The following is a 21985-nucleotide window of genomic DNA, read 5'->3' as shown; positions in this document are numbered from 1 at the left end:
ATCTTGAAACTTACTAGGAACAGTTTCATGGGCAGTGTTTAGAGATGAGATGATCCCAAAATCTGTTCAACAGCCATCGATTTTTTATGTTCCAGAACAAGATCAAGGGAAGGATACTAAGAATTCACAAACTAATACCACTTAAGTAACTAATGAGTTCCTCACAGGGTATCAAGATCAGGAAAATCATACGGAGTTCAAGCAGATCTCACTAACAGAATCATTTAATAACGGGATAGATTTGACAAGTCTGAAGATAATACAGCTTGATTTCTAAGTTTTCAACAAGTCCTGGAGGTATATCAGTATCAAGGACACTATGGGAGAGCTCTGTCAGACAAAACTGGATTTAAAGGGACACCTGACATTAAAGGAAAAATTGGGACACATATTATACTGGCATATAGGAGAATAGTGAGAGCAGATACTCAACACCAACCCAGATCAAACCCAAGGATGACAACTTGGGAGCTATCCCAAATACTAAAGCAGGCCGCCCTTAGTAACAGAGATGTTCTCCAGAAAAGGAGGAGAAGGGTCTTTAGATCCTAAAGGTCCCTATTAAAACATCATCACACGTGCACATGGTTATAAAATCAGACTTGAAAAAACAAAATACACTAAATATTTGCCAAAGATCTAGAGCATTACTACTGAAAAGTCTGGTACCTAAACCAGCAGAAGTGGCATCACCTGAGAACCTGAAAGACATACAAAGTTGGAGGCCCCACCTCCCGACCTCTAGAGTGGGCATTTATATTTTAATAAGAGCCCCAAGTCATTTTCATACATATTAAAGTTTGAGAAGCAGTGTGCTAAAGAACGTCAGAAAGTTTTAAGTTGCTCAACATCCTGATTCAACAAGCTTACAGTGTAATTAGGGAAACTATCAAACAAATAGAAAAGATAAATGAAACTTAAGAACAAATAATCTTATAATTAGAAACATTTATAATGGAGTTATTTTAGCCCTGTCCTTGATAATATCGTTGTTGTAGAAAAATATTAAAAATTCCAGCTTTTTGGCTGTTATTTATGTTATACAAATGATCATGTACACCACCTGAGTGCTTATGCAAAGGTTTTAGAAGTCAAACACGACATTTCCAAGGAAAGGATTAATTGGAATCTGTTACCTGGTAGCAATTTTACCTGCTAGACTGATCAGATGACGGTCGTGGTGGTAGTGGTTCCACTGAAAATAATTCTTCACTGCCCTGCATGGCATCTATGCTAGTACTAGCCAGGGTAAATGGTGCAGTTGGACGAGCAATCCCCATTCTGACAGGAACAATCAGTGACTCTGCTACGTTGCACAATTCTTCCACAGCATAAGGTAGCAATGCTTGGAATACACGCTTGCATTTTCCAATTGGCTGTGGAATAAAGTTGCTAGAACAAAAAGAGAAATATAAGCAATCTATCTCTTCAGATACATAAATCGCTATCACAAAAAACAGTGTGAAAATGGTATCCAAGCCAAAATCAAAAAGGATGCCTTACTTTTTCTTTTTGGATGAAGCCATTTCCACACTCAGAATGACAAAAACTCTTGCCACTGAACGTAGAAACCTCATTGTCACAGCAATAGCTTCTTCTCTACGTCCAGGTGTGTATTTGTTTTGGAGTTCTTTCACTAGTGTACCTAGTAGAGTATCTAAAAGCTTTACAAAATTATATTCACTCTATTAATGTTAAGATATTTTATACGATGTTTAGACACTCATAAAGTTATAAGTTCTAACGTTTTTTAAGCATTAACATTTCATAATAAAACCTCAAAACAAATTTAACCAAAACATTTATAAGGTCAATTTATGAAATATACCTGCCAATGTGCTTGACATATAGTGATTCCTAAATGTATGATTTCTTATTTTTTGTCCCATAGTCCTCGGTATATCAACTAATATTTAGAAGAACAATACCCAATATATCAAATCAGAGGAAGAATATGTTTAACTCAGTCTGGGGCACTTTCCAAAACACCAAGGCAGACTCAACTGTTCATATGAATAAATTCATAATCCCATCTCTCCCTCACGGAACCCCTGTTACTTTCTAGTCTCTTTTCTGTGCGTAGTTTCTTGTATAAATCTTAGCTACAGAAAACACCCAATTTTCATAGTTTGGTTGTTGTTTTTAATGTTATTTACAATAAGATTTATTTTTAAATTACTGCATCACATTCCAGTAAGTGGTCAGGTTATAATTTGATTCAAGATTACACTATTATTGGGCTGATAAAAGTATTTTTCTGTTTTTAAATTTTACATTATTCTGTGACATGCCTTTATTTTTCTCATATCGTAAATTTCTTTATGACAGGTTCTCAGGGCACTGATAGTTTTATGGCTTTCCAGAGAGAAGAAGAGATGCAATCCCACCCCATCCCTATCTGAGTGTGTTATTACCATAACCTCATTAGCACTGGATCTTGAGGTTTAAATTCTTTCCTAGTTTCACAGCAAAGAAGAGTACTTTAAAAGCATACTTTTCAGGTACTTGCAATACATATTCAAAGAACTTACCAAAATATCTGCTGTACACTTAACTATAAGGCAGTGAGTGAAACAGTCCAGTCGAATTGTGCCACTTTGCTGATTGAGGTATACTTGCTCCTCTGGCAAAAGATGGCCTATTCTACTGCTGGCACTAAGACTTGAGGAGGGAGGAAAAACAGAATGAACTGTAAAAGGTCTACACTAATGTAGGAAATACATAAAGCTAAAAAGGTTTTAATGAATACGTACGGGTCTTTATTCTCCTGCGACCCAAACATAATCATAGATTTCAAGGCATTCCAGTCCTGTAGAACACGCTCCAATGCAAGCTGGGCAAATCTTGGAGGCTCTAAATCATGATCAGGCATATCTGAATCTAAAATGAAAAAGAAATAGTGACCAAAACAAAAATAAAACATATTGCTTCCCACAAGTGTCATAAATGTCTAATTTACTCACCTTCAGGACTGGCTGTTTTTCGGTTACGATCTTCCCTGATTCGAGGTGGTCTGTACTGGCAATGCTCCACAGTCTGCCTTGCGACTGTCTGTACTAAGAACAGTAAGAGATGCTCTCCCCTGCAAAATAGAATGTTGTCGTGAGAAGGGAGGCCGAAAAGCTACTCAGGTATGCTGCGCTCTTCTGATTTAACTTACTGTAAGTCCTAAAAATCCTACTTGCCTGCTGTTTGGCAGAGTAACCAGATTAGTAGCAGTGAGCAGGCGATAAAGTAGATCAAGACGAGCCGATTTCTGTCCAGCAATAAGAGTTTTACATTTACATTTCTCCCAACAATCACAGTAGGCTGTTGGTGATGTCCGTTTGAGTCTATAGAGAATTTATACACAAGTACAAAAACTGAAAGTTTTTAAACATACAAAGGTTTATGTTGACATTATGAAGGTATAACTCACTGAAACCAGAGAGAGCCCTTGTTAATTCCTAAATGCAAAGTATAACTGTCAAAGCTTATATGACAAAAGGATTACTTGGTAGTAATGACATCTATAAACCAACACAGAATTCCTATGAGAAGAGGTACTCTAAGGTATAGCCACTTTTGGAATTTCTTCCCTAATTCCCCACCGCTCCAGTCCAGTTCAAGTGGTCCTCCCATATGACCTAATGAACCCTATAACTCTATAGGCAGATATTTCTTGCTTATGGCCTCTGATAGGATTGGGAACACTGTCAGGACTATTCACCACCACCACCCTGGCATCTAGTACCCTTGGCAAACAATCAATAACAACAGATTATCACACTTTTAGGTGCTTAAAATAAGGAAGACAAAAATACCAACCAGAATTCTTTTAACAAAAATTATAAATAAGCAATGCAATATCTATTAAAATTTTTCACTTGTCCTATACAATTACTTAATGGTATAGTAGATGGTTTTTACAGTCCAATTCTCTATTATAACATTTGTAGCCATTTATACTGAAGTCCCTATCCATAATCCTAAAACACCACAGATGTTAGTGCTAGGTATTTCATTGCTTCTGAGGTCTGTGAAAACCAACAAAACTAGTTGTGGTAACTGTTGCTGAATGAAAGATTGTTGCATTTAGTTTAAGAAAGACACAGTCCAAACATTCACCATGATTCCCTCCAGGCCTATGGCAATTTTCTCCTAGTACACCCTACTACAGGGCACCTGAGACCTCTGCTGCATAATACACTCGGGAACATTCTGTAGATATATTTCTCAAAATACTAATCTGATCCTAGTTACAATGTATAATCACCTACTTTTATTTAAGGAGGGCAATGTTAGAACTAGCAAAGAAACCAAACATTTCACAGTATAGTTTAAATCAAGAATCACATTATTATACATAAACTGACTTAAACAAGAGAAACATAACCTCATGCTTTCTAAATTAAAACATGACTATCGATTATTTCCATACAGCAATATAAATCTAAACAGTTTATAATATTAAACTAAAGAAAACTAGAATTGTACTCACTTGCAATCATGACCTTTATGACAAACCCTTGCACATTCCGTACAACAACAAAGTGACTCCAGCAAGCCACAAGTTCGACACTCAAAAATATCCTAAAATTAAGAGTGTACTTTTAAAGGAATAATTATAAGTATGCGTATATCTCATCATAATTATCATTTCTGGTATTTTCTAAAACAATTCAATCTCAAAATTATTGTGCTTTGGAAAACTAGGACTTATAAAGGGCTACAGCAAATACACAGTTTATAATATACAAATAGAAATATTACCAGTTGAAAAAAATAATTTGTATCATCCCCAAAAAGGCACTGTAGTTATAAAATCTGTATCAAGATTTGCGGATCAGATTATACTACCCAGTGAAAATTTCCACTTTTCATGGTATGCCATATTTAACTGAGCAATCAGCTCTTCTGCCTCATTTACTTAGGAATTAAATCAACTTTCTTCATATCAGACTTAACAATTCCAAAGCTGAAAACTCTAAGTCTAGTGATAGTCATAGGGAAAAAAGACACAAAGATATGATTAATACAGGAAAATGTAAAAATAACTTACCTGGTTAATGTGCTCTGCTCCAGTCCATGTAAAACTGCAAGTGTCATTACAACATAAGACATATAAAGGAGAGTCATCAGGGTTGGTACCTGATGGGCAAACCATTCCCATGAATACATCTTCCTCTTTTTCACTTGAGGATACTTCAGCTAAAAAAGCAAGAACACATCAGTTCATCTTGCAGCAAAGGACTTAATTAGCCATCCAATGTCTTCAAATGGAAGGCCTTAGCATATACACAGTATAAACCAGAAATTATATATCAATTTTTAAAAGTGATATACAAAGATGACATGCAAAGAAATCTAACCAACTCTGGAACAATGTAAAGCATAATTATATCATACCCACATACGATGCCCATAAACACACTATACATCAGCCATCTGAATCCTTAGCTCTGTTTCAGGCGGTTAAGACTCAAGTCCCAGCTCTATTTAGCAAATTATAGACCATCTCATAAACTATCAGTATTTTAAAAAGATAACTACTTTAATCTTTCAAAGGCTGGAAGGTAAGAATTGATATTCCTTAATGCTTTCTATTTAGTAGGAATTCTAAGTCAGAAATAACAAGACATTTGTCTATTATTCTGTAAAGTTATATCACTTAACACCAATTAACTACCAAGAGGTTCTATGAGTAACCCATCTTATTTTCCAAAGATTTTACACTGTTCATTATGGAGTATTTTTAAATCAATAAATTTATATTAGTTGTATTTTGATGGAAAGTTGGAAGATACAGTACACTTCAAGAAAGAATGATAACACATGAATTTCACACACACACACAAATCTTGATCGTTTCCAACCAATTGTATCATTTACATATATGGAAATTCAGTCTGAATAATTATAGTATGTGTACAGAAGAGAATCTATCCAAACTGAAAAATATGTAACTCACTTAGGATCTGAAATAAATTACCTTTTGCAATTTTCTGAGCAGTTTCCAAGATGGTAATTGCAGCAGGATAAGCTCGGCCACTTACAGCTGACATAAATGGGGTCATCCCTCTTGCATCCCTAAAATAAGAAAAATTATATGTAAAAATATTAATTACTACTTATTTTCCTTCCTGATAAAATAAATGTTCATGATAAAACAAAAACCTAAATTTTTAGTCTTTCACATACAAATATACAACTCAAACAAGCTAAACATAAAAGCCAGTTTGTATTCATTTAGTGTACACTACATGATATTGAGACGGTCTCTTTCACTCAACAGAGCTTAGTAGTAGAGGGAGTATCATGCTGGATTCTGATCAATTGTTTTAAATTTACATAACTGTTGTCCATATAGTGTCAGAAGATAAACTTTAATAGTAAAAGCTAAGCTAAGCTAAATCTTCATATGAAAAATATATCAAAACCTCTTACTTGGCAGAAAGAAGTTCTCGTAGATAGGGCTGGAGAACCACACTGTCACATAACAATTTTAATATAAAATGAGCATTCGCCTTTCGATCCTTGGATTCTACTACAGATGGCTCTGTGGAAGGACCTGTAATTAAGCAGATCCATTTGGTACAAAACAAGAATGAAGAAGACACAGTAAAGGAATATTCTGGGCTACTCTGCCTACGGGGTACATAAGCACATAGATAATAGGGCACACTGCCTATGGGGTAGCTAGCCCTGCTCTGCAAGGAGCAGTTACAATTTTTTTTTTAAGAATATCCTGGAATAATATATCAGGCATATAAGCCACCAGAACAGTATTCTAGTATCAGTAATAAATTAACTTCATCACAAAGAATTTAAACCTATGAACATTTTATAAATCTCATCTGATTTCTAAATGTATGTACATAGACACCACATATTTGCACTGACAGATGGAAGGTAATTCAGAGAATTAGATGTTTTTCAAGCAAAGAAAAGTCTCTGTGAAATAAAGTGTAGATCTGTAGAACCCTATATCCAAACTGTGTCCTTTTTTCTTCCAGATGACTAGGCAGACAAAGAGTACAGATTCTTACCTGGAATAGTGGAGGTGCTTGGTCCTTGACCAGTACCGGTCGCTGCTGTGGTAAGAGATCCCACAGCGGGGGCCAGGATAAAATCAATGTCACCATCTTTCAGTAAACAGAACAGTAGGATGTATATCATTATAGGCAACATATTCCTAACATGTTCTCTTAACTGGCCTTAAGGCTTTTCTCTGCAAGCCAAAGGTCAAACAGGATAGAGTTTAAGTGGAAACTTCTTTTCCAAACTATAAGAGAAGGAATCCACTAGGCAAATCTATTGACTTATCTTGATAAATTACTAATAAAGGGATTATTGAGCTTCTTACCGGTACAGAAATAAATATTTCAGTAAAAGTGGAACACCTGACAAGAGTTCTGGAATTTTAATTTTTAAAATATAAATACCTTAAATCTAATTTTTATAGCTAAACTAGTTATAATATTCATCATACTACTTTCAAATCTCTCAAATTTCTACATATCCCTTTAAAATGTTAAAATTATTTCCTTTCATGACCTGCTCTTTTTGTTAAACACTAAATGAAATTAAATAACAGCTCTTACCAGGATCCATCGCAGGAGGGTCAGGAACCCAACTAGGGGGAGCTATGGGGGGTGAAACTGGATCCTGGTGGTCACTGGATGAAGCTCCAGCTTCATGTCTACCCAAACCAGCTGCTCTCAACGAACGTCTCATCATTTCCCGTAATCTCAAACTAAAAGAACATGAACAAAATCAGAGCTCACTACCATATCTACACATAATGAAATGGTGTACAGAACTTCTCATCTGAGAAGATGAAAGTATGTCCTACAAGCAAGCACTCCAGGCAAGGGAAGTGAAGTACAAATGCCAATTCTGGAATCACAGAATAAGTCAGTGAGGGATAGAAATAAAACTGGGGGCTCCTAGTACACCGTTCAGCACTAAAGTCACTATCTTAAGCTCCCACACAAACTTAAGCACAGGGAACGAAAGCTGCGGTGAAGTAAGATTAGAAATAATCTTTCATACAGTTCAGATAAAAGAACAGCTAAACATTAAAATGAAAAGTTTCTATCCCCCATTTATAATCAGTAATAATTAAGTTTAATAGTAGACATCAGCAATCATACTGATTAGCACAAAACCAGTACTGTTCAACACTAAATCCCTTTTATAATCTCAAAAGCAACTGAACTAATATCCACGCAATGAGTAGTTTTAAAACAAACACCAATTTAGATTTTTACACACAAAAAAAGAATTTTTAACAGTATAACTTGCATCCCAAAGAAATGAATGAATGAAACTAGAGTTTATAAAATGTGTTGTTAGATTAATGTGTGGGCATGATTTTTTTTCCTCCTGCTATAAAAAAAAAAAATACTGTACAGGTGTACACATCACTAAAAAGAAAAAGAAATAATCACAAACACAGAACTCGTTAGGGGAAGTGGGAACTACCTGTATGAAAATCTATACTTTACCTTTGAATAAAACCTTACAACGGCTACAAAATTAATACATTTAGAACTAACAATGATTTAAGAGAGAGCACAAAAGGCAAATCCCTTCACTCAGTCACAATTTTAGAGCTTGTAAATGGATAAAGAGTAAAAATTTCATGTTGAGGGCCAGACAACACATAAGGGACTTCATTCTCCCATGTAGAATTAATCTCAGACATGACATTCTCATGTGAAAGACCTAACACCTTACTAGATACGCATAATACATCTAGAAATAATTTCAAGTTTTATTAATGTTTAAATCTCTATTGCAATTGTTATTTGAGGATAAATGTGTTTTTCCATATCAATACATTTTTAATTTTAGAAGGAACTTTTTTTAAAAAGGCATTCACAAAAATTACTTTTAGAGGCTATGTTCAGGAACATATCTATTTTATAAGACTTATTTATGACTTTTTTTGGAATAAAAACACTCTGGAAGATTCTGCAATGTAAATGTTAACTGTCTCAAATAATATATTTGCCATTATAGTATTCACTATTAAAAAATAACTATAGTTAATTCTTTTATAGTATCAATATCTTTTTTCCAATTTAGAAATTGGAGTTTAAGAGTTTTTATAATGTGGATGGGAGCATGGCACAGTGACTGTTTCAGTCCAGGTCACTTCCCTGTCCAAAGACATCACCGAGAGGAAAAGGAAGACTCCTTACCAGTAACAGCACACACCATGGTGACTGTTCACACTGTGATGCTCCTATACAATTTTAATTAAGCTCAACAGACACCTGGTATCCTAATGTGTCTTGCTCAAAGCACAAAGAAAAAAAAAATCAGCAATAATTGGGAGACACTACAAATAACCTGAAAATAAATGCATGTTTTGGCCTTTTCAAGAATGCTTACACCAGAGTCATAAACTCAATGGCTAATGGGTCAGAAAGGTAAAATAAGGGCAGTCAGGTGTAAGAAATGGGGGTAGTGACAAGCTAGAGGCACACATGCTTATCTAAAGGCATTCAAATTAAAGGAAAAAAAAAATTTAACATTGCGCAGGCCAAACAAAAAACATGTGGGCTATTCTCCAACTTCTAGCTTAAAGCAGATTAAGAATAAATGAAGATAAATTGAGACCATAGTCTCATCTTGAACTTGCAAACTCCCAACTTTGTTGCTGTGATGTAGTCAATTCAATATTAAATGAGGGGGTCATTCCTTGTCATTTTTAAAATTGTCCTTAACCTCTTTTCTTCATTAGGTCTTGGGAACATTTTTAAGTACAATGCCCAGCTCCTCATATAGATTCTTAAAAAACAAAAAACAAAAAACAAAAAAAGAAAATTATTCTTCAAGATGTTGTACACAATTCATGAAGATTCACCTGTATCCTCAGTGGCTGAGGACAATACTGAGGAGATACCACCTTGGCTGCTAAGATTCAGAGTTTTGACATTTCTTCGTATAGGCTTGCCTGGAGTCATCGTATTTTCTGACAATATGGAAGAATTCAAGGATGATGTAATTTCCTCTTTGTAAGCACGTTATATCCATGCTACAGAAGCCTTAGAATCCAGTCATGTTCAAACATAACACTGTGACAAAAAAGCGAAGGTCATGTGTCTTCCAGATTAACAATCTCTAGAGTACATACACCTGCAATCAGATGCATCAATCAAGCTTTCCACTAAATCTGCCCTTTGTACTCAGGAACTATTGAGTCACATAATAAAACTTCTGAGTCAAATCATCATCTGAAGGCATTTAACAGTATTCCATTCAATATTGAAATTGCATCAGTTTTGAGCTTACAGCTCATGAATCCCAGCCTGCATACTCATCAAGGGGCATCGCCTAGAAAATCCATTGGAGGCTAGAGGAGGGTTTCACTTCAATGAAGCAGTCTGTGGACTTCCTACTGCCCGGCGTGGATAATAAGACTCCTGTGCTTTCATCTGTTCAACCAGCAGCCCTGAGTTTGAACTGGTTAAGAGCACTGCAGTGAAATCTTCGGCAAATTCCTCAAAGGAGCTTACTCTGCAAATTATTTCTGTGAGCAACACATCACCCACTCTTGAAGCTCCTTTTAGTCTTTGCCTTCAAAATAATCCTGACATGAAAAAAAGATGGCAGCACTGGCATTGGACCAACCATATCAGAGTCCAACTTGATTTGCACCTGTAATTTCCCTGAGGAAATGAAATACCTGAAATAATTCAGACACTAATTTCTTCATGAAGAATTTAAGTTGCTTCCCACTTTAGACCAAACACTTTGTCTGCCTAGTATAGTCCTGAATAAATAAATTGGTGATAATTTCCATTTTGTTTAGTCTATATAACGCTTTTGCACTGTTTCAAATTATAATTTGGTCACCCACGAATACTTTTTGATAAATCTCACTTCAGGATGTTTTTGAACCTGGGAAAGTATCAACTTGGATCAACTTGGTAGCCTTCCTGTTGCCAATTTAAGAATACACATTTTTAAAGGAATAGTTAACTACGAAACAGAAAATAGGCAAGGAGAATCTTCATTTTGCAACCTACCACATTAGCACATAGTAAGCAGTGCTTCCATTAATGATCTTGTCAAGCAGACAATAAATTTTTTTCCTACAGAAAGAAAACTATATCCTGAATTCTTTATATTCATTATCTAGTCAAATACCTAGCAATATTTAATGTGTTATAAAAGTTTGTCCATCCCAAAACTCAGCCTGAAAATTTAAACATCAAACATCCATAATACACATCAGCCTTTCATTTTTTTTCCAGATCAAGATATCTGAGAAACTGACGTAAATAAGCAATCTGAAAAGATTAAGGTTCCTTCAATTACACTACTACTTGTTCTTCAAATAAGACAGTAACTTCCTAGGAAGCAAGATGATGAATTTAGAACAAATTAAAAGAAACAAATTTAAACTACTTGTCTAAATTATCTCAAATTTATTAAGTGTCCCAGCTCTACCTTAAACTTTAATTTGTTAGATTATTTTTCCCAGGGTGTTATTGGGAGGAACAAAAATGAAACAAAAAAGGACCCACCAATTCATGTACACGACAGGTAAGAGATACACTGCTCTCTGTACTTGGTTTTTTCCTCCAATTAAAGTTTCCTGGTAAAAATCACATTACCTTCGGCTACTTGACGATCCAGCCCGATTACCTGGGCCATTACTTGAGACAACTGATATTGCATTTGCAATGGCCTCAACAGCAGAAAGCCTTTCTGCAAATGTATTTCTTTCAGAACGCTCCGCTTCTGAAAAATGAGAAAAAATTAAGATCAATTTAAGTTTTAAAACTAATACACTGAGTATGTACAGTCCACTAAACACTAATTTCTATATATTTAGTACTCTAATTCACATATTAGATAACCAATTGTTCAGTTTTTCCTCCTTAGAGCAACTAACACTTAAGACAGATTGAACTATAAGATCTTTCATATGTGATTTATTTCCTTATTCCGCCTTACTTCTCAATCCACGAAGGGAAAAAATAAGGTCATTAATAAGAAGACTGAAATTTAGCTTTCACAATTAAAATAGAAAAAGACCTACTTACCAGTATTTCAGTCTTAGTTTATGTATTATGTATAATACTTACTGATTCAATGATAATGATAGAAAGGTCAGAAACCTGCAAACCACTATTCAAAAATGTAGCTACCAGAATATCATCAGCAAATTTAAAATTAATAAAAAAAAACATTATGAATTACATATTTACACTTTGTTCTCAATTTCTGCCTTCATTTAGCCAATTAAAAAGTTTATGTCAAAAAAAAAAAAAAAGCTTATTTACCTTCCAAAAACAAAACACCTCACTAAGTGATTTTTCTCCTCTGTATTCTAAAAATTTAGATAAAAGCTGCCTCAATGTAACTTGGCTTAACTTGCTAAATAATTCTCATGTAATAAATGTCATCTGCAATTATAAAATCAGTAAAGTTCATTTAGTATTATATATCCAGTTTGTATATATCATATAGTATTAAAGACAATAAAAACACACTAGTGGAAAATTTTGTTACATACCCATCTTTACCTTCCGAGAAAGTAAAAAAAAAAAAAAAAAAAGGACACACAAATCTTTATAGTGATTTGCTTTTCTTTAACAACTGTTACATTTTCAAAATTGCCTAAAAACTCCCTTTAAAGACCTTGCTATAGTTCTTAATCTCACCCTCTTCTTCTTTAGTTTCTTTATTGCTGGTTGGAAAGCAAACTGATACACAAGCATGCAAAATATTTCGATTTCCATCACATCTGTGGCTGATGAATGTCTGTAGCATCTGTAGATTCTGCTCTAAAACAACCGCTTGCTCAAGATTCATTAGATATTGTCGACAGGCCTCATAGTCACAGCGCAGAATGTGTTGCATTAAGGTTTGTTTCTGTGCTCAGACAAATTAGGGGGAAAAAACCTCAATGAATTTGAGTAGCACATTACATATATTAAAAATTTCTCACGGCCAACACAATAATATATAATCAGATTTGCAAATAAGTAGAGACAATTTCAGGTGGCCTATCAAAAGAAACAGAACTTAAGGGTAGACTTTAAGCAGAACATACAATCGACAGGAATAGAGAAGGGAGGATAAACTTTATGTTAAGGACAAGTACATATTTTTAGCTTTCTCAACTAACTCAACTCTGCAACTGAAATGGGAAAGCAGCCACATACAATGCATAAATGAATAGGAGTGGCTGGATTTGGCCTTTGGGCCATAGTCTGCCAATCCCTGGTTTTTACTTCATGTTATATAACTATCTAATTAGAACCCTATTAATAATGATAGCCAATTAAGCGAAGGATATAAATTTTATTCCAGGCTTACTCTCACCTTCTTAGGCTTTTGTGTGTGTGTCAGACAGCGTCTCACTCTGTCATCCAGGCTGCAGTGCAGTGGTGTGAACACAGCCCACTACAGCATCAACCTCCTGGGCTCAAGTAATCCTCCCGCCTCAGCCTCCCATGTAGCTGGCATGTACCACCACAGCAGGCTTATTTTTTGTGGAGGCAGAGTCTTGCCATGTTGCCCAGGCTGGTCTCAAACTCCTGGGCTCAAGTGATGCCCCACATCAGCCTCCCAAAGTGCTGGGCATGTGCAACCTACACCCAGCCCTCTTATGCTGTTAAGAGTTTATATGAAAACCAAAACCTTCAATTCTGCAGGAGTCATGACAGGTGTAATTTAATGAACAAAGACACAGTGGTATTGGTAAGTATTTATAGAACATATCATTCGCTTTCTGACAAATAGCATGAACATACCAAGAAGTTCATTCTTTCAGAATGGAAAACTGTAGTTGTGGAATATTTAATGAACCGAATATAGAGCTTTAGTTTTATAAAATAAAGTCATTCATTTTAACTATAACTAGAAAAAGGCAGGTGGGAAAAGAGCATGTGGGAGTATAAAGGAAAAAAGAAAACTGCATTTGAACAACTTGTCACCTTCTGGAAAACTGTCAAAATAAGCTCTCTCCTCTCCCCAACTTGAGAGCGGGTGGAGAATAGATGTCCACACAGGAAAACACACTTAAACAACTATTTTCACTAACAACCACACGTGAGATAGGTCACTTTGACTGTGGAACTAACTATGGCTCTGAAGTCACCTCATCAATAGCAAGCTCCAGCACACAAAGGGCTTAATACTAAATGTTCCAAAACATAGGGAAATTTATACATAATATGTTAAGAGAAAATGTCAAACAAAGTCTCCCTGAAAACAAAGAACAGAGTACTTTCAAAGGGCAACTAAAATCAAGATATTTTGTGGTACACTGCTGTCATATACACTAGTTTCACGCAATAGCCAATTATTTAGTCAGAAGCAGCTACTACTCTACAGGAAACTCATCTCCAACCTGCCAGACTGTAGTAGATGGGCTCTCACACTGAGGGTGTCAATACTACTTAGTTGTGTTACAAGCAGAAAAGTTTACTCTGCATCATTGTATGTTACATCTGTCACTTATTCTTATAGCAAAAGGCAGAGTGAGTTCGATAAAAAATTTCTTGTGGGACTACTGTGTGGTAGGCCCTAGTCACTGAGGTATAAAGACTAATGATGACACACCTTATCCCTACCTGTGGGATGATGACTCTACCTGTCAGATGCTGACAAAGTGAAGAGGTCACAGAATCAAATGCCTACACTTGAAGTAATATAAATGAGTGAAGGAGGCTGTGTGTAAAAGAGATAACAGAAGTTGTATACTAAATGGCATCACTAGCACTTGGAGCAACAAACTCTAAGTAGTGAGAACTGCAATGAATTGTAAAGACCAGTCTAATGTTTTTGGGATATAGATTACAAGGCCCAATCTCACCAGATCTTCTATCTTTTGAGAGCAACTGAAAATCTGGATTTTAAATATAAATCCTGTGGTTTTTCAGTATTGGTAACCCATCAAGAATTCTAAAATGATATGAAGGCTATTTCTAGACATCAAGTTCAGACCACAGCTACCTCTATATCATCACCTCCTTTAGTTTGAAACCACTAGTGCAATAGGTTACAAGCAAACCTAAGCTAAGAATGAGTCTGGGTCTCTATTTTAGATGCAGTTCTAAAAAGTACTGTTCACCTCCAACCTAATGGAGGGTGAATATGCCCCCATATTAAACTCTATTTCCATCCTTTATAGAAAAACTGCTCAAAAAAGTTGTATTTATCTTCAGCTCCTCACCTCTCATTTTCTCCTAAGTTCACTCTAACAATGCTTTCATCCCCGCTATCAACAATGACCTAGATGGAGCTAAATCCAACAGTCAATACTCAGTATTCACTTCACTGACCTACTGCATCATTTGACACAGTTGGTCCCAGCATCCTGATTGACACGTGCTCTTCATTTGACTTCCAGGACACAACTCATTCTAGCTTTCCTCCAGCCCTGTGGATGTTCCTTCTCGATCTCTTGTGCTCGTTCCCCTTTATCACCCTGACATTTAAATGTTGAGACTATTCTCAAGGCTCAGTCCTTGGACCTTTTCTCCTCACAACCTCTATGATCTTGTTCAGTATAATTTCTCTAAAAAAACAACTCCCAAGTAAATTTCTCCAGCTTGAGCCTTCCTCTGTTAGTCAGACGTATACATCTAACTTTCTACTCACCATCTCCTCTTGGTTCAGGAATCTGTCGATAATCTTCTAATAGACAACTTAAATTTCACCTGTCTAAAACCAAATTCTTGAACCTTCACCTTCACTTCTTCTATCAGAAGAGACATCTATTACAGTGTCTTCACATTCACTTCCTCTATTGGAAGAGACATCTTAAACTTCACATGTCTAAAACCAAACTCTTGAATCTTCACCTCTACAGTCTTCAACTTAATGACAACTTCATTCTTCCAAAATCATTAACCCTCTTGCTTCGTCTATTTGATACCCTACATTTAGCCACTAGCAAATGCATTAGTTCTGCCTTAAAAAGATACCTAGTACAGTCATGTGCTTCATAAAAACATTATGGTCAATGATGGACCACATATATGACTGTGGTACTGTAAGGTTATAATGGAGCTGAAAAGTTCCTATTGCCTAGTGACATCATAGCTGTCGTTAAATCATACTGTTCATGGCAATGCTAGCATAAACAAACCTACTGTACTGCCAATCATATAAAAGTACAGTACATACAATTTATGTATAGTATAACATTTGATAGTGATAAAAAAACTAGGTCACTGATTTCTAAAGTATTTACTATACTTTCTTTGGTTATTTTAGAGTGTACTTCTATTTTTTTTTTAAAGTTAACTAAAACAGCCTAAGGCAGGTCCTTCAGGAGGTATTACAGAAGAAGGCACTGTAAATTGTACATTTTTTTAAAAGGCAATAAAAAATTTTAAAAATAGAAAAAGTGCTTAATACCTGGGTGATGTAACAATCTGTACAAAAAACCCTGTACATGAGTTTACCTTGCAGTAAAAGCTCACACGTACTCCCAAGCCTAAAATAAAAGTTTTTTTTTTTTTTTTCAAAAAAGAAAATAAAACTCTGACAAAAACAAAACAAAACAAAAACCTTAAGGATATAGGAAAGAAAACATTTTAGATAGCTACACTGTGTGTGTGTGTTTTAAGACAGTCTCACTCTGTCGCCCAGGCTGGAGTGCAGTGGCATGATCTCAGCTCACTGCAACCTCCACCTCCAACTACCAGGTTCAAGCGGTTCTCGTGCCTGAGCCTCTTAAGTAGCTGAAATTACAGGCACAACCACGCCCGGTTAATTTTTGTATTTTTTATAGAGACAGGGTTTTGCTATGTTGCCCAGGCTGGCCTCAAACTCCTTGCCTAAGTGATCCACCCGCTTTGGCCTCCCAAAGTGCTGGGATTACAGGTACGATCCACTGTGCCTGACTGTGTACAATGTGTTTTAAGTGTATTATTACAAACAGCCTAAGTGTACAGTGCTTATAAAGTCTACGGCAGTGTACAGTAATAACATAAGCCTTCATATTCACTTATCACTCACTCACTGACTTACCCAGAGCAACTTTCAATCTTCTAACCTTCATTTGTGGTAAATGCCCTATCAGGTGCACCTTTTTTTTTTTTATCCTTTAGACCATATTTTTACTATACCTTTCCTATGTTTATGTAAACAAATACTTATCACTGTGTTACAAATGCCTACAGTATCCAGTGTAGAAATACACTATATAGGTTTGTACCCTAGGAGCAATAGGCTATACCATCTAGGTTCATGTAAGTGCACTATATGATGTTTGTACAACAATGAAATCACCTAACAATGTGTTTCTCAGAACGTATCCCTGTCATTAAGCAACACAAGACTATGTATCTAGAATCTAGTCACATTTCACTCATAACTCCATCCCCTGGGCTAAGTCACTATCATCTCCCACCTGGATTATTATCATATCCCTCCTAACTGGCACTCCTACTTACTCACATTCACCCTAGTACTCTCAGCACGTCGTAAGTGATCCTTTTAAGATGTTCAGTGATACCAGGTCAATCTTGGCTGAAATTGCTCCAATAGCTTCTAATGCACTGTCTCCACATCTAACAAATACTCAATGACAACATGTTTAAAACTACATTCATCCTTTTCCCTTATCCCATTTTTCCCCCCTGTTATATTTCCTCCCTACCATCAAACATGTCCAAATCAGAAGCTTTATTAATTCTTCCATTTACAGCTAAAATCCAGTTACCAAGCTTTGTAGGTTCTAGTTCCTTAAGATCTCTTAAATCCATCCCCTCCTTCCTTGTTTCCAAAAGTTGACATTTACTTTGTTTCTAACCTGGATTATTGCCTTAACTTTTTTTTTCTTTTTTTAGTGTTTCTTTTGTTTTGTTTTGTTTTGTTTTGAGATGCAGTCACGCTCTGTTACCCAGGCTGGAGTGCAGTGGTGCGATCTTGGCTCACTGCAACCTCCACCTCCAGGGTTCAAGTGATTCTTGTGCCTCAGCCTCCTGAGTAGCTGGGATTACAGGCGTGCGCCATCATGCCCAGCTAATTTTTGTATTTTCAGTAGAGACAGGGTTTCACCATGTTGGCCGGGCTGGCTTCAAACTCCTGACCTCCAGTGATCTGCCTGCATCTGCCTCCCAAAGTACTGGGATTACAGGCGTGAGCCACCACGCACAGCCTACATTAACCTTTTTATCTGATCTCTAAACTCCTGATCTCTATCAACTGCTCTCTAAACACCCACCAGCCACTGCTAATCTTTTTTAAAAAATCAAAAGCATGTCATTCAATGGCTTATAATCCTCCTCCTCCTCCTCACTTTCAGGCTAAAGTTTAGGTAATGTTAGGTGAGCACACAAACACCCTAGTGCCTCTCTCCAGCCTTTTCAGTTGCTACTCACTGACCCATAGGATCCCTACCAGAATTCTGGTCATATCAAAAAAAAGTACTTTCTCCCAATTAAGATTCACAAAGGTTGCTCTTGGTGCCTGGGATAATACCTCCCAACTCCATCCCTGTGTCTAGGGGACGCCTATCTGATCTGTCCAGGTATCGTTTCTTAAAGGAAGTCTTTGGTACAGTCACAGTATGATTTATATCTCTCCCCTTTGTGCTCCTACAACATTGTGTACACCTTGCTCAAACACTTAAATTACATATAATCACTGATGTACTTGTCTATGTTGTCTTAATAGACTATTAGCTCTTTCAGGGAAGAAAGGGGCAATGAATGATCTATTTAAGATTGTTGCAAGATCTATTCAAGACTATTTAGTGGTGTTTTCTGAATAAAAATGCCCAGTAGTTTCAAAACTCAAATTACCTCTACAGCCATGATGATAATAGCAGCTTTCTTTTTGATTGTTGAATTGGCAGGAAGATTTATTAAAGAATGCACACCCATTCCAAGACTACTAATAGGTGGAAGATCCAGCCAATCGGGATCCCTTATTCCTCCCATGCAATCTTTGGCCATTGGATAGATAGTACCATTTCCATCTCGAAGAATAATGGGAGATTCCTATAATAATGGGAAGACGGTAAAGTTTGACTCCTAATCAAAAGATGTATCTGATTTTTATGACAGGCATATTTGTTTTCAAATTAGATTTTAGTAATAACAATAAGAAACCTAGTATTCAAATGTGTTAAATATTCTAAATTTTTGAATAATTAACAAGCTAACCAGAGCCAGACAGACCCCCTAACTTCAGAAAAATGCCACTGTTGTCCTATCACTTTTCAAAAGCAAAAATGAGCCTCTACCTGTCCAGCAGTGAAAATGGCTACATTCCTCTCATTCTGACCAAGGAAAGCAATGCTGCTTGTAGGAAAATTATTTTCCTGTTCTGCTTTTCCTGTAGCAAGATCAAAGATACAGTATCGTACCCAATTTCCAGTCTTCAGAACAGCATGAACACCTTCAGAAGCACATAAATGAGAAGAAAAATTGTTATACATCTTATCTCTAATATAACATCTACAATATTTTAACTTCTCTGGCCACACTTGTAAGTCATTTCAAACAGATACATGCCATTCCATAATGTTACAGACAGGAAACAAAAAAATGCCAATGCCCTGAATTATTTTATCATATTCCCATTTCCTGAACAAGTATTAATGGAATATAGAATATGCCAGCTGAAAAAGTTACAAAATTTACCTTTGGAATCTACATTCACTGCTAATATTTCTGTTTTTTCAGGTATACAAAGCTTTTTAGGAGTCCTTTGGAAACAGTCGGGAACCTTCGGTGTTCCACCAGTTTTGACAACCTGCATGACACAAAAGGAATTTTGCTTTCAAACTCCATAATAAACTCAAGGAGTCAGTTCCAATATTCACTTGCTGAATGACTTCTTTACACTTACCTGCAATTCATCAATCCTAAGTAACCTACAATCCTGCAGGAGAGAAGAAGGGTCAGCATCTGGACCAGAACTGCTCTGACAGTTGGTATTACTGGAAGTTCCTGGAAATTTTACAGCAACATAGGCACCATCCACTTTTAGCACCTGGAAGTATAGGCAAATTCAATGAACATTAAAATAAAATCAACACACAAATTCTATTCACTGAACTAATTTAACGTTAAAGGAATCCAATTCTTTGTATGTTTCTTCAATGATCACCAAGTTATAAAATTAACCGAGACAGACTCACCAAAGTTTTGCTATTGACATCTATATGCAAGGCTCATTTGCTAGAGAAAACTGACCCACGCGGCCACTGATTACAGTCTGCAAATGTTTTCAGCAATCAACTGAAAAACTTACGTATATAGCCCATGGGATCCTCCCATCTCCCCTCTTAATTACATTAAAGCAGCTTTCTGTCTGACAGAACTTTCTTGAAAATGGCAACATTCTACATGGGCAGTGTCCAATGTGGCAGCCATTAGCCATAAGTGGCTACTGAGCCCTTGAAATGAAGCTAATGTGACTAAGGTGCTGACTTTCTAAGTTATTTGATTTTAACAAATTGAAACAGCCACATATACAGCTAGTGGCTACAATACGGTCAGCACAGGGATAGGGTCAGCAACGCACAGAAAGACAAGCACAGAACTTGAAACCAGGACAAATGTGGGTCCCGCTTCTGCTACTTGATGCTTTTTATTTTAAGCCAGTATCTTATTCTTAGAAGAAAACACCCACCCATAAACTACAGGTCTATTTTGAGAATCAAATGAAATAGTATATGAGAAAGACCTTTGTAAGCTGCAGAACCTGGTATATCTGCTCTTTCCTTTAAGTATAAATGAAAGACTATCACATTTCAGAAACTACTGAGTAATCCTGAAAACCTTTACTTTACAGACATTCTACAACTGCAAGTGCATTTTAAATATGTATTAGTAGAAGAGTGAAATTAATGGCATTCAAACTGATGATTTCTTACAAGGCAAAACTTTCTTCAGGGTGAAGAGAAAAAGTGGAAGGTGACTTGTAATAAGATTTTTCAGTACTATGTAAGAATTTTAAATGTCATGGAAGATGATCTCAATTAGAACTGTCTAACAGATCCAAAGAATGGGCTGTACCAAAAAGTAATGTATCTCTGTGCAACTTTTCTACAAATCTAAAATTATTCCCAAATAATAGGTTTTTTTTTTAAAAGCAACAGATCATCACAAATGCTCAAGGAGAGGCAAAATCTCTTTGTCTGTCAGGGACTGAGAAGATAGATCTGCATCAGATGAAGGGTGCAACTAAAGATACCACTGAAGCTAATCAATAAAACAGCCCTGAAGAAAGGACTCAAATATGAACCACAAATCCCTGGATAACCAAGATCATTATAGTTCTGTTAGTAATTAATTCTTAGATATTTTGAACAAACCTTGCCAACAGGAACATTCTTGACATCTTCCACAAAAACCACTTCCCGAAGAGACCACTGCTCTTCATTCACCTTTTCTTCTTCTTTTGGTGCAGGGGTTGACCGTCGTCGTTCTTAGACAACAACAAAATGGTAAGTACCAAAAAGAAAATGTAAAAGAGACTTTATAGATTTCATCTAAATTTATAAGAAAGACTATCTTTAAATGGATACTAAGTGAAGGTTCTCAAAAATTTCCTAAGCTACTGCTTTATGAATTGGAGTTTTCTAATCAATCTGTACTTCAAATAAATTCACAGTGAAAAACAACAATAACCATTAATGTTTAACTGTATTAACACTAGTATAAACAAGTGCAAAGAAATAGGATAAAATGTATTTTGTACTCCCCAAATTAGGGTTATCTAACCAAAGTTTAAAAAGGAAGATCTGCCAGATAGTTTTAAGAAAATTATCGCATAACTACTAAAGTCTAACTTTTAATTTCCTAAATTGCAAAGCAATTACATCATAAAATTTATTTTAAGGGACTTTTGAAAAAATTCTATCCATGGTGTGGTAGTAAGTTTATAAATTCTACAAATTTTGAGCAAAAGTTGTGACCAAGACATAACCAATTTACAATAATAAGAGTCTCAACAAAAGTGAGTAGACAGACTAGCTAGTGGCAATTATTTCCTTCTATTACTATAATGA

At 35.9% G+C, this 21985-nt stretch overlaps 1 protein-coding gene across 5 annotated transcripts in view; it reads right to left on the bottom strand.

The window, feature by feature from the left end:
* Positions 1-21985, bottom strand: part of LOC105476035 (ubiquitin protein ligase E3 component n-recognin 5) — a 154789-nt gene that overhangs the window by 38194 nt on the left and 94610 nt on the right. For 4 of the 5 annotated variants that reach the window (XM_071067924.1, XM_071067925.1, XM_071067926.1 and 1 more), the window contains exons 16-34: positions 21290-21402; positions 19819-19962; positions 19611-19722; positions 19211-19365; positions 18768-18965; positions 12666-12876; positions 11613-11739; positions 7584-7735; positions 7029-7124; positions 6427-6550; positions 5972-6069; positions 5042-5190; positions 4481-4572; positions 3186-3332; positions 2964-3082; positions 2754-2880; positions 2532-2661; positions 1504-1664; positions 1153-1392 (exon numbers count right to left, since the gene is read on the bottom strand). In XM_071067924.1, coding sequence (XP_070924025.1) covers positions 1153-1392; positions 1504-1664; positions 2532-2661; positions 2754-2880; positions 2964-3082; positions 3186-3332; positions 4481-4572; positions 5042-5190; positions 5972-6069; positions 6427-6550; positions 7029-7124; positions 7584-7735; positions 11613-11739; positions 12666-12876; positions 18768-18965; positions 19211-19365; positions 19611-19722; positions 19819-19962; positions 21290-21402 — 2695 coding nt within the window. The remainder of the gene's footprint in view (positions 1-1152; positions 1393-1503; positions 1665-2531; positions 2662-2753; positions 2881-2963; positions 3083-3185; positions 3333-4480; positions 4573-5041; positions 5191-5971; positions 6070-6426; positions 6551-7028; positions 7125-7583; positions 7736-11612; positions 11740-12665; positions 12877-18767; positions 18966-19210; positions 19366-19610; positions 19723-19818; positions 19963-21289; positions 21403-21985) is intronic. The other variant, XM_071067927.1, reaches the window with a different exon arrangement.

The sequence above is a fragment of the Macaca nemestrina genome, chromosome 8 (assembly GCF_043159975.1).
Source record: "Macaca nemestrina isolate mMacNem1 chromosome 8, mMacNem.hap1, whole genome shotgun sequence".
NCBI lineage: Eukaryota > Metazoa > Chordata > Mammalia > Primates > Cercopithecidae > Macaca > Macaca nemestrina.
Note: the sequence above shows the minus strand (reverse complement) of the source record. Positions and strands in the feature narration are given on the sequence as shown.